The sequence below is a fragment of the Lissotriton helveticus genome, chromosome 5_1 (assembly GCF_964261635.1).
Source record: "Lissotriton helveticus chromosome 5_1, aLisHel1.1, whole genome shotgun sequence".
Classification (NCBI taxonomy): Eukaryota; Metazoa; Chordata; class Amphibia; order Caudata; family Salamandridae; genus Lissotriton; species Lissotriton helveticus.
The window spans coordinates 1,208,946,862-1,208,960,543 of NC_136065.1; the positions used below are offsets into that span (position 1 = coordinate 1,208,946,862).

Consider the following 13,682-nt stretch of genomic DNA (forward strand, 5'->3'; position numbering starts at 1 on the left):
TGTCCAAAACTGCTCCCAGAAACTGAATTCTTTGAGACGGAAGAAGAACGGATTTTTGGGAGTTGACAGTCCCAGAGATTGAAACATGCGAAGGCAGGTGGGTGTTGCTTCGGAAGCCTGCTGAAAAGACGGAGCTTTTATTAGCCAATCGTCCAGATATGGGAAAAGCTGCAGCCCCTGCAGCCTGAGATGAGCCGCAACCAGAGCAAGGCATTTTGTAAAAACTCTTGGAGTGGAACGCAGGCCAAAAGGAGGAAGAACCTTGAACAGAAAATGTGCACCTGCCACAGTAAAACAGAGGAACTTTCGATGTTTGGGGTGGATCGGGATGTGGAAATATGAATCCTGCAGATCTAATGTCATTAAGTCTGCATGGTCTAAGAGATGTAGGATCTCTTGAAGAGTAACCATGCAAAAGGATTTCTTTTGCAAGTATTTGTTCAGCTTCCTCAGATCCAGGATTGGCCTCCATTCTTATGACTTTTTCTGGACTAAAGAAACGGGAGTAAAAACCTTTTCCCACTTGAGATCGAGGCATTTTCTCTAGAGCTCCTTTTTGTAGCATACTCCTTGCCTCTTTCCGGAGAAGAGCTAGATGTAGTGGATGCTTGTTTAAAGGTGTGTGTGTGTGTGGGGGGGGAGAGGGGGGGAGTTGGGAGGTTTGCAAATTCTAGGGTGTGTCCGAATTTAATTATTTCCATAACCCACTTGTCAAAGGTCAGCTTTTCCCATGGGTTGAAATGACGAGAACTATTCGGCGTCATTGGTGTTGATGTATGGCCAAACTGTTGCAGGTGTTAGGGGAACGTCACTGCTTTCTACCATTATCTCTGCCCTGCTGGGGCGGTTTCCTTCTGTTCTGTTGTCTGTAAGCAGCAGCAGGGGGCACTCTAAGATTGTTGCTGCTGTTGAAAACCATATCTGTTCTGATAAGGCTGGGGTTGGTACTTTTGGTATCCTCCACGAAAGGAGAAAGACCCTCTGCGACTGGCGCCTCGAAAAGGAGTCGTCCTCTATTGAAGCATACCCAGGACTTTGGCAGTCTGTGCCTTTTTTAATCTCTTGCAGGGCATCATTGATGTGCTTGCCAAAGAGCGCATCACCATCGAAAGGCATGTCGAGGATTTTGCTTTAAATCTCCGGGCGGAGAGTGGTGAATTTAAGCCAACCCTGGCGACGTAGGACCGCCACTGCAGCCATTTGTCGGAATCCTAGGGAGGCTAGATCCATGGAAATGTCGATAGTTTCTGATGCTGCTCTTTCTCCTCCCAGGAGAATTTTTCTCGCCTCCTGGTTCTTAACCTCTGGTGAAAACTAAAGGGTATGGGGCAATATCTGACCACATTTGGCGGTCATACCTCCCTAGGATTGCCAATGAGTTAGCGGCACGAACTGAAGCACCTGCCATTGTGGTAAACTTCTTCCTAATATTGTCGAGCCTCGTACCATCCTTGTCCGGAGGCGCATTGATCGGCACCGATGGATTTCTCAGCCTGCGCTGAGTGGCCCGAGAGATGACCGAGTCAGGCCTAGGATGACCGGACAGGCAAGCAGGGGCATCATCCGGGGCCTTCTATTTTTTATCAATCCTGGGAAGAATTGCCGGTACAGAAAGAGGGTTCCTCCTTATCTTGACGCCCTCTTCCCATATATGATCGGTTATGGGAATGGTGCGGAACAATTTCCTGCTCTGATCTTTAAAATCACGGAGGAAGCAGTTGGACTGCTTAACAGGCATAGGCAGGTGAAATTGTATTGCTGCTCTCCCCATGATTGCATGAAAACCCCTGATGTCTTCAGGAGGGTAATCAATTGCCTGGGGAACAGGCGATGAGGGTGTAGGGATTACATTACCCCCCCATTCATCCACGTTTTTTGGCGATTTAGGTAGATCGCCCTCTTCAGCGACCATTTCCTCGTCATCATGGTGTACCCTTTGGTCTTGTGGTATAGGTACAGTATCTTGAGGCCTAGCAGCCGGGGCAGATGAACTTGAAGTATGGAAGACAGATGAGGAGAAAGCGGTCTTTCAACAGGGTCAGCCGCAGTTGGAAAACAAGTGTGGTAATCTTGCAGCATAGCTGCCAAGTCCTGTACCAAACCTACGGGCATCTGCACTACAGGTTCCAGACGAGGCAATAAAACTGGAGGCCTTTGTACTGTTTAATAAGGCTCTTAATACTCTTATTCCTCATCATCCTCTTTGTATTCAACATGAAGCTGAGAAGGGCTGCGTACACGACTGAACAGCTCATCATCCTTTGACTATTCCAAAAAATGGCTTGGAGGCAATGGAGAAAGGTATGAAGGGTTGTGGTAGTAGCCCCTCGCAGACGGGAGCGCAGGCGCTAATTTTGATGATAAAATAGGAGTCACCTGCAGTGAAGAAGGCCTTTTCCGCGTGATAGTCAACGAGATAACCATGGATGGAGACATAGGGACAGCTGAAGCTACCATTACCGATGTTAGTGTCGACGTTGTTGTCGATGGAATACCCATCGACGAAGTCGTCGAAGTGGAGGTGGTCGTCAAAAGTGGAAGCGTCAACAAGAATATAACTGTAGTCGACGGAGGTGGGCCGACGAGAGAGGAAACGCAATTGATGGTGGGAGCGTTGATGAGAATGGGGCTGTCGACTGTGGTGCCGTCGACGGAGGCCAGACTGATCGTCAGCGGTACTATCGACGGAGGAGACTCAGTCTTCATCGTCGAAGGTATAGATCTTACCGGTTCTTCAGTCGACGGAGATAGCGCCGACGAGCTCTCAAGTGGCTTCGTTGTCGACTGGGTCTTTTTTTTACGACGATCTGATAGACTGAGTCTTGGACTGCTTCAATGCCGTTTTCAAAGGCATTTTTGATGTTTCCACAGTTTTTCCTTCTGAAGAGAAAGAACGCTTCTCTTTTTATAGAGGAAGAGTGGCTAGCCTTTTGATGAGACTTTTTAGATGATGATTTGCCAGCTCTTTCAGGGGGATCTTCAGATCGATCCCTCTTAGATGCTGGAAGGCTCTGACCATCATCCTCTTCAGACAACACTTCAGAACTCACCTTCAATCAATTTCTCCAGCCAGATCAACAACCTACCTTCTCTATCCTTTAGGGTCTTTGAAGAAAGTTCTACAAATCCTGCAGTCCTTGACCTTATGAGAAGGATATAAACAGTATATACATTCCTTGTGGGGATCCTCAAAATGTAATCTTTTTCCCACAGGAACCACAAGGCAAGAATAATCCTTTCTTTGAAGATTCAGACATCCTGTACTCACAGTATTCAGCAATCTTTGTGAAAAAAAACGAGTAGAGCTCAGGGAGACTCCCTGTCACACGACATGCAGTAGAAAATGTGAGGGACTTGCCGCTCTGTGGTGTGTTCTAGAGGGAGCCGGATTGGCTGGGTTCCAAATTTACAAAAGGACAAGGATAGGCTAGTGTAGTGACTTTATGGTCCATTATAGCCTATTGTATGATATTTTATTACTATGATATATATATTTTATTTGTACCGTGAGACTCCAAACTCGACGGCGGGGATGATTCAAAGCATGTGAATATATGAATGATACCCCAATACTGGATAAAAACGAGTTACTTACCTGTAACAGATTTCTAGCTCAAGCCACTTCAAGCTTTACATTCTGTGCATTATTTCACCTCGAGTGGTTAGGGCTCTCCACCACAGCATGTATACAGGTCTTACTTGACAGTGTCTTCCTTAAGTTAAATATGAGTGCGATGTAGACTCAAAGAACAATTTGATCATAGATATCCTCATGCTCATAGATATCCTCATGCTCATAGATATCCTCATGCTCTTGTCCACAGTAAAAGGGGAAATATTTAACCCTCTCCCTACTGAATCCCTATTGGATCTGCATCACTAAACAGCTTCACTTGTTTTGTGGGTTTCTTGTAGTGAATGGATGCCTTATCAAAGGACTTCTTTTTCGGTTCAAGTGCATTACCAACTTTGAGGACTTTTTTTTCCTTTTACGCTGTCGCTTTGAGGACTTAGACTTCGGACGACTTTTGCTTTCATGAGAGCATCGCTTTTTTCTTGAATAGCTTTCAAATTAGAGTTAATTCCTGTATATTAACCATTGCTGGTGTCTTCTGTATTGGCATTGAAGGACTATTGTTTTTAGTAGCATTCTCAAGTGACAAGAATTCAACTCTTAAGATCCAGGTCTGATCTTGCAATCTCAGAGGTTCAGCGCAGATATCTTTCCAACCTGAAGCAATGTCAAAACTGCACCTAAGGACAAAGCAACTTTTAAGGAACACTAAAATGACCTTGGATCAATGTGTTGCCTTCAATGATACGATGATGTGTCTTTGGTACTGAATACCACAAATTGCTGTCCCGGTGCCGCTTCAGTGCCATGCAGGTCATTGGAGGACTCCTCATTGTATAATCCAATGGCTCTTAGTATCACCTACGACAGTATTATGAAACTAAAGCTGCTTTTCTTTGTTCTATATTGTTTTGGGATGAAACAAAGAGCATGCAGCACTGCTACCAAACTCAAGATTGTATTGAGAAATTAATAACAATATGCTTAGGATTAGAAAGTTTCTATGACACTTAGGACAACATTAAGTTTTTTCACCTTATTTTACCAAATCAAAGACATCAAATGGAAGCATGGAAACAGGCCCTGAAACAGACATTTTCACTTAATCATACTGGCATCACATAGTCAAGTACCCAAAATAAATCTATTTATTTCAAAGAATTCTCCAGTGCACACGTATATTTTTATTTTATATCTGTTTTTAATATTTACAAGGTTCATAAACAATGCCAGTGGGAACATGGTCAGGAGAAATAATAAACAAACAAGGACATGTGAATGAGGTAGAATGACCTATGGGGTGAAGGAGGGGTCTAGTGCACACTTACATAGGCAGTAATTTTCAATGTTTGCAAATAACATCCCATGATGCAGAAGTATCCTTTTGTTCTTCAATTAATGGTTGTTCCCCATGAAAGTATAAAACAGTCCACTATACTATCGGCCAGTATACACCACATGACTATTACTAAGTATAGAGCACCAAGCTTCCACTACTCGAAACGCTATACTGTCAAAGAGATGAGAAATGGTAAAAATGTGCAAGAAGCCCAAATAGACTAACCAAGTTTTTTTGGGAAAATGGAAACAGCAGACTTGTGATGGCTGGATTATGATGATGATGATCACTGAAGGAACATCAGGAGCCCTTAGCTGCTCAGTAGTCTCCATCACCCTTGTGTGAAAATATAGGTTCATGGGAACCTCCCGTTTTGACACATAGCATTTTTATGAATGACTGACAATGACTGACATCAAGGTACAAAAGAGGAAAGGAAAAAACCTACCTTTGTGACACCACCACACAGCTTCAACGGATGGAAATCCACCTCTAGCCAGTTGTACAGCTCTTTTACTTCTGGAAGAACATGCTGCAGCACATTAAACCGGACCTGAATCAAGACCAAGAGATTATATGAGCACAATAGCATCTAAAATGCCCGGAAGAAATATTCTCCATCATTCAGTAATGGAGATGGTGTCTGTTGCATGCTAAAGTGTATATAGTGGAAGAGTACACTGATATTCAAACCTTAAGAATGTATCCCCAAACCAAGGATGCAAAAAAAAAAAAGGAAAGGAAAAAACCACACATTTCATATTAAAACAAAAAAACAATCAAGAAGGGAAAAGATATATATAAATCCCAGAATGGAAGAAATATAAGCGTTTAAAGTACTGTGCGGATGACCCCCATTCCAACACCATAAAAATGAAGAACCTTGTGTTTTTTCTTGCTGGTGAAGATAGCAGCCTCTTACCATATCGCTCATTAGGCTGATACGTGTGGGAGGTGCTTGCAGACCCAGTAAGGTAGCTAGCCGCCTTTGCTTCTCCATTATGATACCATCCATGTCCAACAGGCGAGCAATGTCTGTGCGTTCAGGGGTTATGGGGATGGAAAGGGTGGCCAGAAGCACTCTGGTGGACATCCTAAAATGGAGATTCAAGTATTAGTGTTGCAAACCCAGATAAACACTGGTGTGAACCTTTCTACCCTGGTACCATGTAACATTTTAAATGTTCATTATGCAAATTAAAATACAAATTCTACCTTTTCAGATACAACTAAAAATTCATTTTATAATTTTGGGAGCAAATGTAACCTAAAAATAGCATGCAATCGTTCTATTAGCAAAAGATAACTGACAGCAGCAGCTACACAAAACCATGCCGCTATTTTCCTTTGTTTTTATCTAGCATGTTAGAAAGATCTTTGTTCTCACTTTTATAGACACTGACGTGCGCTGCTGACTAGGTGTTTGTTTAGGAAAGCTGTCAGCTATGCAGTTAACTATACAGAAGAGGAATGTTACTCAGAAGGTGGAGAGCGTAATATAGTTCTCATTGCAAAGTACAAGGAGCAGGAAATCACAGCAGAAAGTGTCCCAGTAGCCAGTACTTTTATAAACAAAGACAAATGAAAGCCTAAGAAAATCCATTCAGCTATATTGGGAAGGTTATAGCTCACAGCCCGAGATTCTTTATCATAAATCTGAAAACGGTAAAGGTACAGACCATAAACATGTATATACATTTCTGAGTATGAAACTTTTCTTACACACCACACTGTCAATCCACACTGGCAACATTATGTCGAGGAGGCCCCATTTCAAGTGTACAGATAAGTCCAACACAACCCTGAGCCCACCTTCCCCACCAACTTCTAGGTGCAGAATCGAGGAAAGTCATGACCTTATGAAATCGAATATGGCAATTTATTTTTATTCAAAATTATAATATACTAAACATCCTGGGCAAAACAGATACATTGTGGCTAAATGCCTGCAAATGAGTACTCCGATTAAGCACAGTACATTATTGTCAACAACCGGGATTTGATTTTTAGATATTTTATATACCATTAATTGCCCCAAATTCAGAAAGAATTACATTTAACAATACAGCTACTCACTTCCAATAAGTTACCTAGTAAAATATGGCTCACATTAACATCCAATATTCAAATGCACTTTACAAACAGGTTAAAGAAAAAAATCAAGTTTCAAAATAAGTTGGAAGGGAACATTACATAAAAAGTCCTTTATCAACGGAGATAATTAGCTGGAGGTGTTCATTCGCAGTGTGGGCTCAGGCCAAGAGTACAGCACTGCATAGAGAGGAGATAGCTGGGCTTCGTAAATTTCCCATTGCAGGATTGGGATGAATTGCTGGTCACCTTCCAGACTGACAATTCGACAGCAATAGATGCCACCATGTTAGCTAATCCTTGACTGACTTTACAGCCCCCTCACTACTTCGCAATGGGGAGCCGCATGCCTCAGAGTGTATTAAGTGGACCTATGTTGCTTCCCCTAGTCTGTCATGGATGGCTCCTCACGCGCCTCCCCCCCCCCCACCCCCTCAGTCCCCAGGCACACAGATCCTCCTCTTTAATGGCTGCTCCGCCCTGTTCTGTGTAAAGTATCAACTATTCATTGGGTGTGCGGATATGTGGAAGTGTTTTGATAATACACATTAATGTACAGTCCTGTGTGGTTAACACTAATTTGCGTTTAGTGGGTGGCAGATGTTTCTTTTGATGTTTTAAGTTTTAGTTATGTTTAGAATATTGTGGGAAAATATGCTTTATTGGAATTTACTAGTGATCGATATGTGTGCATTTGCTATTCTTTAAGATCTTTCTCCTATTACACAATGATTTGCTGATAAGATCCAACCGGTTAGGCACTGGGTGTATCTGGTACACGCATGGAAGTTCCTGTTAACGCTATATCGCTAAAATGTGTTTTTGGAGTATGCAGTAGACAGCAATGACATTAATGGGTACTCTATGATGTAGCTCGTTTGTGGACAATAGCATTCAGAGTAGTTCATGTGTATGTTCAAACATGATGTAAATGTTAGCATTAAGGAACAGAGTAGATGTGTTTCTAAATTGCTGTGATGGTTAAAGCTATTCTGCACATGGGATTTGCATGTTTACTATGCACATTAAACAAATAACAAAAAAATTCTTTGTATAGATTCACGCTGTCAGCACTGTCAAATAAGTAAAATGCCAATAAAGCTATTTAAACAACAAAATAAAATCTTATATCAACTTTGTGAGATGATTTCTCACTTTCCTGAATTCACAAAGAATTCCAATGATATCGTTTGCATATATGGCAATGTACATTTCAGCATGCGTAATTACCACTCTAAGTTGCCTTTGAACTTCAAATTTGGTAACTCCAAAGGGAAACCTCTTACCTTACTTTAGATGTAGCCAGTGGAGTTCCAGGTCAGCGCAATTAATACTATTAAGGATATACATCCATGCCACACAACCTGATCATTTCTTTGGGGTATTCCCCGCTCATTCCCACACTAAAACAAGTGTTGGCATAGCCAATAAGTCTCGCTTTTGGGACCTTATAAGTATTTAGTTATGCAGCACAATATCCTTGGTGCAACACCACCAACTGTTGCATGGCAAAACACTTATAAGGTCCCAAAGGCGAGACCCATTGGCTATGCCAATGCGTGTTCATCATTGTGGCTCTGAAACAGTAAAAGTTTTCAGCAAGGGCAGCTCGGTAAAAAGAGGCACTTACTTTCCTTGGCCAGCCCCATTCCAATTAATCAGCCTCGATAATAGATATTAAAGGACTTCGGTATCTCGGTCAAGTTTCTGCACTAAAACTTGCCTTTCCAAACAAGAACTTGTCTGCGTTTGTTGCTTACGAGGAGGCGGGACAGCGGTTTTCCCTGCTGCAGGATCGCCCCTGGTGTCACTCGGGACTGTGAGCGGGATTCACGGTGTTAAACGCCTCCTCCCTCCCAAAATAATGGCTGAGGAAAGAGGCCTTCAGAATGGATCAGAGACCATGGCCGAACCTCTGCTCCGGGGATTGGATCAGAAGAGACATGGGGTGCAGACAACAGCGCGAGAACAGAGCGAAAGGAGAAGGGAGGAATGATAGCAAGGAGACACCAGTGTGTGACCTCGGAAGAGAGGAGAGGGTAATCAAACAGAGGAGATCGAATTTAAGCGAACTATAGGAGACAGGAGAAGAACTCCAGGAGACTAGCTATTTCTGAATTAAACGAGGAGCAGGACCCTAATGCGGGGTGCCTTAGCCCTTTATTATTTAGGGCTTCTCCGCCCTGAAGCTGCTGGTCACTCCAAACAGGCGACAGAAGAGAGTGGAGCGGAGTTTTGAAAGAAGAGAAGAAGGGAGAGTTGAATGCGAAGGGGCGCAATAACATGAAAAGGGAAAAGATGGAGTCACCACAGCCGAAAACATGAAAAGGGAAGAGAAGGGGTAACCACAGCCAAAAGCATGAAAAGGGAAGAGATGGAGTAACCACAGATTAAGCGAAGAGATAAAAGGATGAATGGATGGGGTGGAGTGGAGGAAAGAAGAGAAAGAGCAGGAAAATGCGAGACCAAACAGAGAACACGAGAGGGAAGGAGACGGTAGGGTAAGAAAGAGAAAAGGGAAGCAAAGACAGAACTAAGGCGGAGGGGGTAATAGAGTGGAAACAGTGAATGAGAAGCGAAGATCAACAGATAATATAATCGAATAAATAAATAAAAAAAGAATAAAAAAAGAAGGGCAGATAAAGTGCGGCAGTTGCGTGAAAGGAGGGACAAAAGATGGAAACGGGTGAGAGAAGATTGGTGCGAGGAGGGAAAGAGGGACACGTGTGGCTTAAGCAAAGTCGGATGTGATCAAGAAAGAGCAGGGAGAGAGACATTGGATAGAAATATGTGATGGTAGGAAGAGAATGGGCAAAGACATCAGTCAATATAAAGAGAAGGACATGTGCAGACACAGGGCTAGACAGACCTTGCCACACACTGAAGGGTGCACTCGTGCATATAGACGCACTCTAAAATGGGAGCCTGAGAGACACGCGAACACAGACTGACAATCATAGTGAAAGAGACACACAGACAAGCACAAAGAAACTTGTAAAGGTGCAGACAAAGTAGGACAGACACACATGCTAACAGCCATCGACTTAAAGCCAACACCTAGGAAGACATAACAGAATGGGTGCAAGCTAGAAAGTGACAGATACAAGACACAGAGGAGCATACAGGGAATGACAACAATTGGAATAATGGCATACTGTACAATTTGACACACATAGATACATCATGGCGTCACACGCTAGGATAAAAACACAGAGAAAATGGCTGGCACATAGAGAGACACCAGAGTACACAGACAATAAGTAGACGGCGCACACACGCACACACATAGTATACACGCACGAACAGAGTGCGCACACAGAGTACTCACACCATGCGCGCACACAGGCAGAGCAGAGACCAGAATCACACTCAGAGCGTGCGCGGGCAGAGCTGTGACAGCGAACCACCTGTGTGAGGAAGAAGGGAGGGCGTGAGAGAGGAGAGAGCACAGCAAGGACACTAGTCAGACCCGGGAGGCTGAGCTCACAGGCTGGCAGAGACAAAGCTCCTTCACCCGCCTGCTGTAAGTGGCAGTAAACCTGGCACCCAACTTCTACAGCCCACTAAGAGGGCGCCAAGGTGCCCACCCGCGGAAGAGCTTCCAGTCCCCCCCGTACCACATCACCACGGGTACAGAAAGGGCAGCCAGGCCGGACTGCTGAGAGCTGCGAGGGATGAACTGGTCCTCCGGGGGGAGAAGTGAAGGCGGGCCAGCACCTCTGGGAGAGGAGTGGGAGGAAGAGAGCTGCAGCCCGGGCGAGGAAGGGTCTGTGTCTGCAGGTATTTGGCACGAACAAGGTTCTGCACTTCAGAGGTGCGAGGAAGGGTCTGCTCCTCTGGGGGAGGAGTGAGGAGGAGGGCTGCACCCCAGAGGAGTGAGGACGGGTCTGCACCTTTAGTTAGCGGAGTGAGGACGGGTCTGAGCTGCACAGGAGTGAGAAAAGGGCTGCCCCTCAAATGAGTGAGGAACGGTCTGCACCTCGAGGGAGAAAGCAGAGAACTGGTCTGCACCTCAGAAGAAAGAAGAACGGTCTGCACACCCAGAGAGGGACGTGAAGACTGGGCGTCACCTCTGGGGTAGGAGTGGGAAAGAAGAGGAAGACTGAGCCTCAGAGGGCACAGGCGCCGAAAATGGGAAGGAAGAGGAAGACTGAGCCTTACAGGGCGTGGGCGCCGAAAGTTGAAGTGATCGGGATGTACTTAATTACCCGTGACAGAGGAGAAAAGACAGATGGCGGCTGCGCACGTGCACACAAGCTTCAGGCCACCAAAATGCCTGTGGTAGCACTTTGAAAACCCTCTCACTAAAAGTCGAGCAAGCAACGCATGTGCTGCTCTAGGCTCGACCTAAAAAAGGATGCAAGAATGTGATCATTTTCTAATGTGGAAAACTACTTCAAAACCACCTGAATACCAGCATGCAGGTATGTGTAACTTCAGCAAGGCAACAATCTCTAGAACAATCACAAACTCGCTCCTGAGAACGGACCAGTCACAGGGAAATTCCTCCAAATAGACAGAAATTTCCATCGAGTACATCCTATTTACCTGATTTGGCGATACAGAAATGTGAATTTACTACTGTAGACCAAAAAATTAGTTCACCTAATTGAAACTTAAAACTGAAAAACCCTACACGAACTGGGCCCATAGCTGCCAAGGTTTCAGATTGCTTATGTGTGACATTTTCATAATTTCAGTGCAATTATGAGTAACATTCAACGACTATGAGTGACACTTTCTCGCATGCAAAACCAAGCAATGAAGAAGCGCAGCAAAACATATAAATAACAGACATTACACCCATTTGCGCAACAGAAACTCAAAAATTCTAAAACTCTGTAAAGTGCTAGAAATGGAAGGGCACTAACCTAGTAAAAAGCAGCAACTCGCAGATAATGCTCATAAAATACAGTTTTGTGGGGGCGTGGCTTGGACGGCAGGAGGAATGGCCGCCTGAACCGAGTGCTCCGCGGAGAAGGGAGAGCGAGCTCGGTGCTTACATCGCTTCCAGCGGCGAGATTCAAGCCAAAACCCAGGATCCGGTAACTGGACCCTAGCAGCACACTTCAATGCCCTGAATTCGGGCCATGTTCACTTTTTAGAGACTTTGCGGGCCTTTGGTCGACCACGCGTCTCTCGCCCGGACTCTGCCCAAAATGGCGGCGCCCTGTCTCAACTACGGCGCCTGACCCTCGAGTGTACCGGAGGTGCTCTCGCTGGATCCTACGACCTCCCGCCGGCATTACAGGTCACACAGCCTTGGATAGACCCCAACCAGCGGCTGTATGTCGGAAGGAGGTGAGCGAGTGATCGGCTGTGATCGTTCCTTCCAGCTCCACGCGCCTGACCCTAAAATGGCGGCGCCATCAGCGAGCTTCTCGAGGAGAACACACACCGACCCACGGTGAGCTTCTGGGCCCCTCACGTTCTCATCCACCAACATCCTCTGCCACAACAGTGCCTTAACCCTTTCATGAGCAGATACAAACAGCCCTACCTGCCACGTCTATCTATAGTTGCCTGTGCCTGTGCCTATATGATAAGCCCATGGGGGGAGCAACATCCGGCCTCATTGCCACAGGTCTGCCACAAGTCTGCATCAATACCACAGGGAAGCACTAACGCCCGAAGAGGAAGTCCATACCCAGGTGTACAGGTGCAGCACACCTCGCTACTATGTACTGTTCGACGTCTACGCCCTGCTCTTCCTGATCTTCAGTGCGCCAGGTGTGCTAAAGTGCTAAATGGCGGTGGCGCTGATAGTGATCCCCACGAGGAACGTGCTCACAGACCCTCGATGAGCTTCAGGGCCCTCCACAAGCCAATCTGCTGCCATCTTCAGTCATCTGTTAGCCTAACCTAGTGCCAAATGAAGGTATGTGCAGCCCTACCTGCCTCGCCACTTCTGTCGTTGATGGCCAGTGTCTGAGCCCATATCACTAAAACCACGTGGGGCTTCCTGTCCGTCCACATAACCACAGGCAGCACTGACAACCTAGGAGGAGCTCTACTTCCACGATCTACAAGAGATTCTGGTCCTGTCCCCTCAGGTGGCCAAAGGGGCGTATGTATTCGTGCAGACGTCCTCCTTTTGCGTGGGTGCCAGTCACGACAGCCAGCAGCGTCTTCCTACAGTATCTAAGATCTGGCTGGCTCCCCACAAACGCGATCAGTGATCAGCATCAGTGATTCCACTGCCATCTCTTAGCACGTAGGTGCCCGGCCTCGTCAACAAGCGGTGCCCTTCTACAGCGATTAAGTTCGAGCAGGCTCCCAACGAGGGCGAACTCAAACCAGGCAACAATGGCAAATACAGAGGACAGGAATAACCCTAAAAAAGTAAAGCCTGGAAGTCTGTTGGACTCACCCATCAAAAGTAAGGCCGACATGGCAGCCAATATAGAAATGATCCTGAGAAAGATGGCAGATCTACATGAACTTTCCAAATCTACCAAATCCAACACCGACTCGATGCAACTGGAGCTCACTGCAATCAGAGCAGATATAAATGTGATTAATATTGGCTTGGGCGCAGCTGAGCAACGAATAAGCGACGTGGAGGACATATCGAAACAATCAGTCGCCAAAATCAAAAGTCTAGAAAAGATCACGGAAGAGATGAAGCGTCACAATGCAGAGTTGGAGGACAGGAATAGGAGAGGCAACATCAAGATC

General features: G+C 45.4%; 1 protein-coding gene across 4 annotated transcripts in view; it reads right to left on the reverse strand.

Moving 5' to 3' along the window:
- Positions 1–13,682, reverse strand: part of EIF3A (eukaryotic translation initiation factor 3 subunit A) — a 1,009,075-nt gene that overhangs the window by 846,595 nt on the left and 148,798 nt on the right. For all 4 annotated transcript variants that reach the window (XM_078643910.1, XM_078643908.1, XM_078643907.1 and 1 more), the window contains exons 7-8: positions 5,836–6,007; positions 5,362–5,466 (exon numbers count right to left, since the gene is read on the reverse strand). In XM_078643910.1, coding sequence (XP_078500036.1) covers positions 5,362–5,466; positions 5,836–6,007 — 277 coding nt within the window. The remainder of the gene's footprint in view (positions 1–5,361; positions 5,467–5,835; positions 6,008–13,682) is intronic.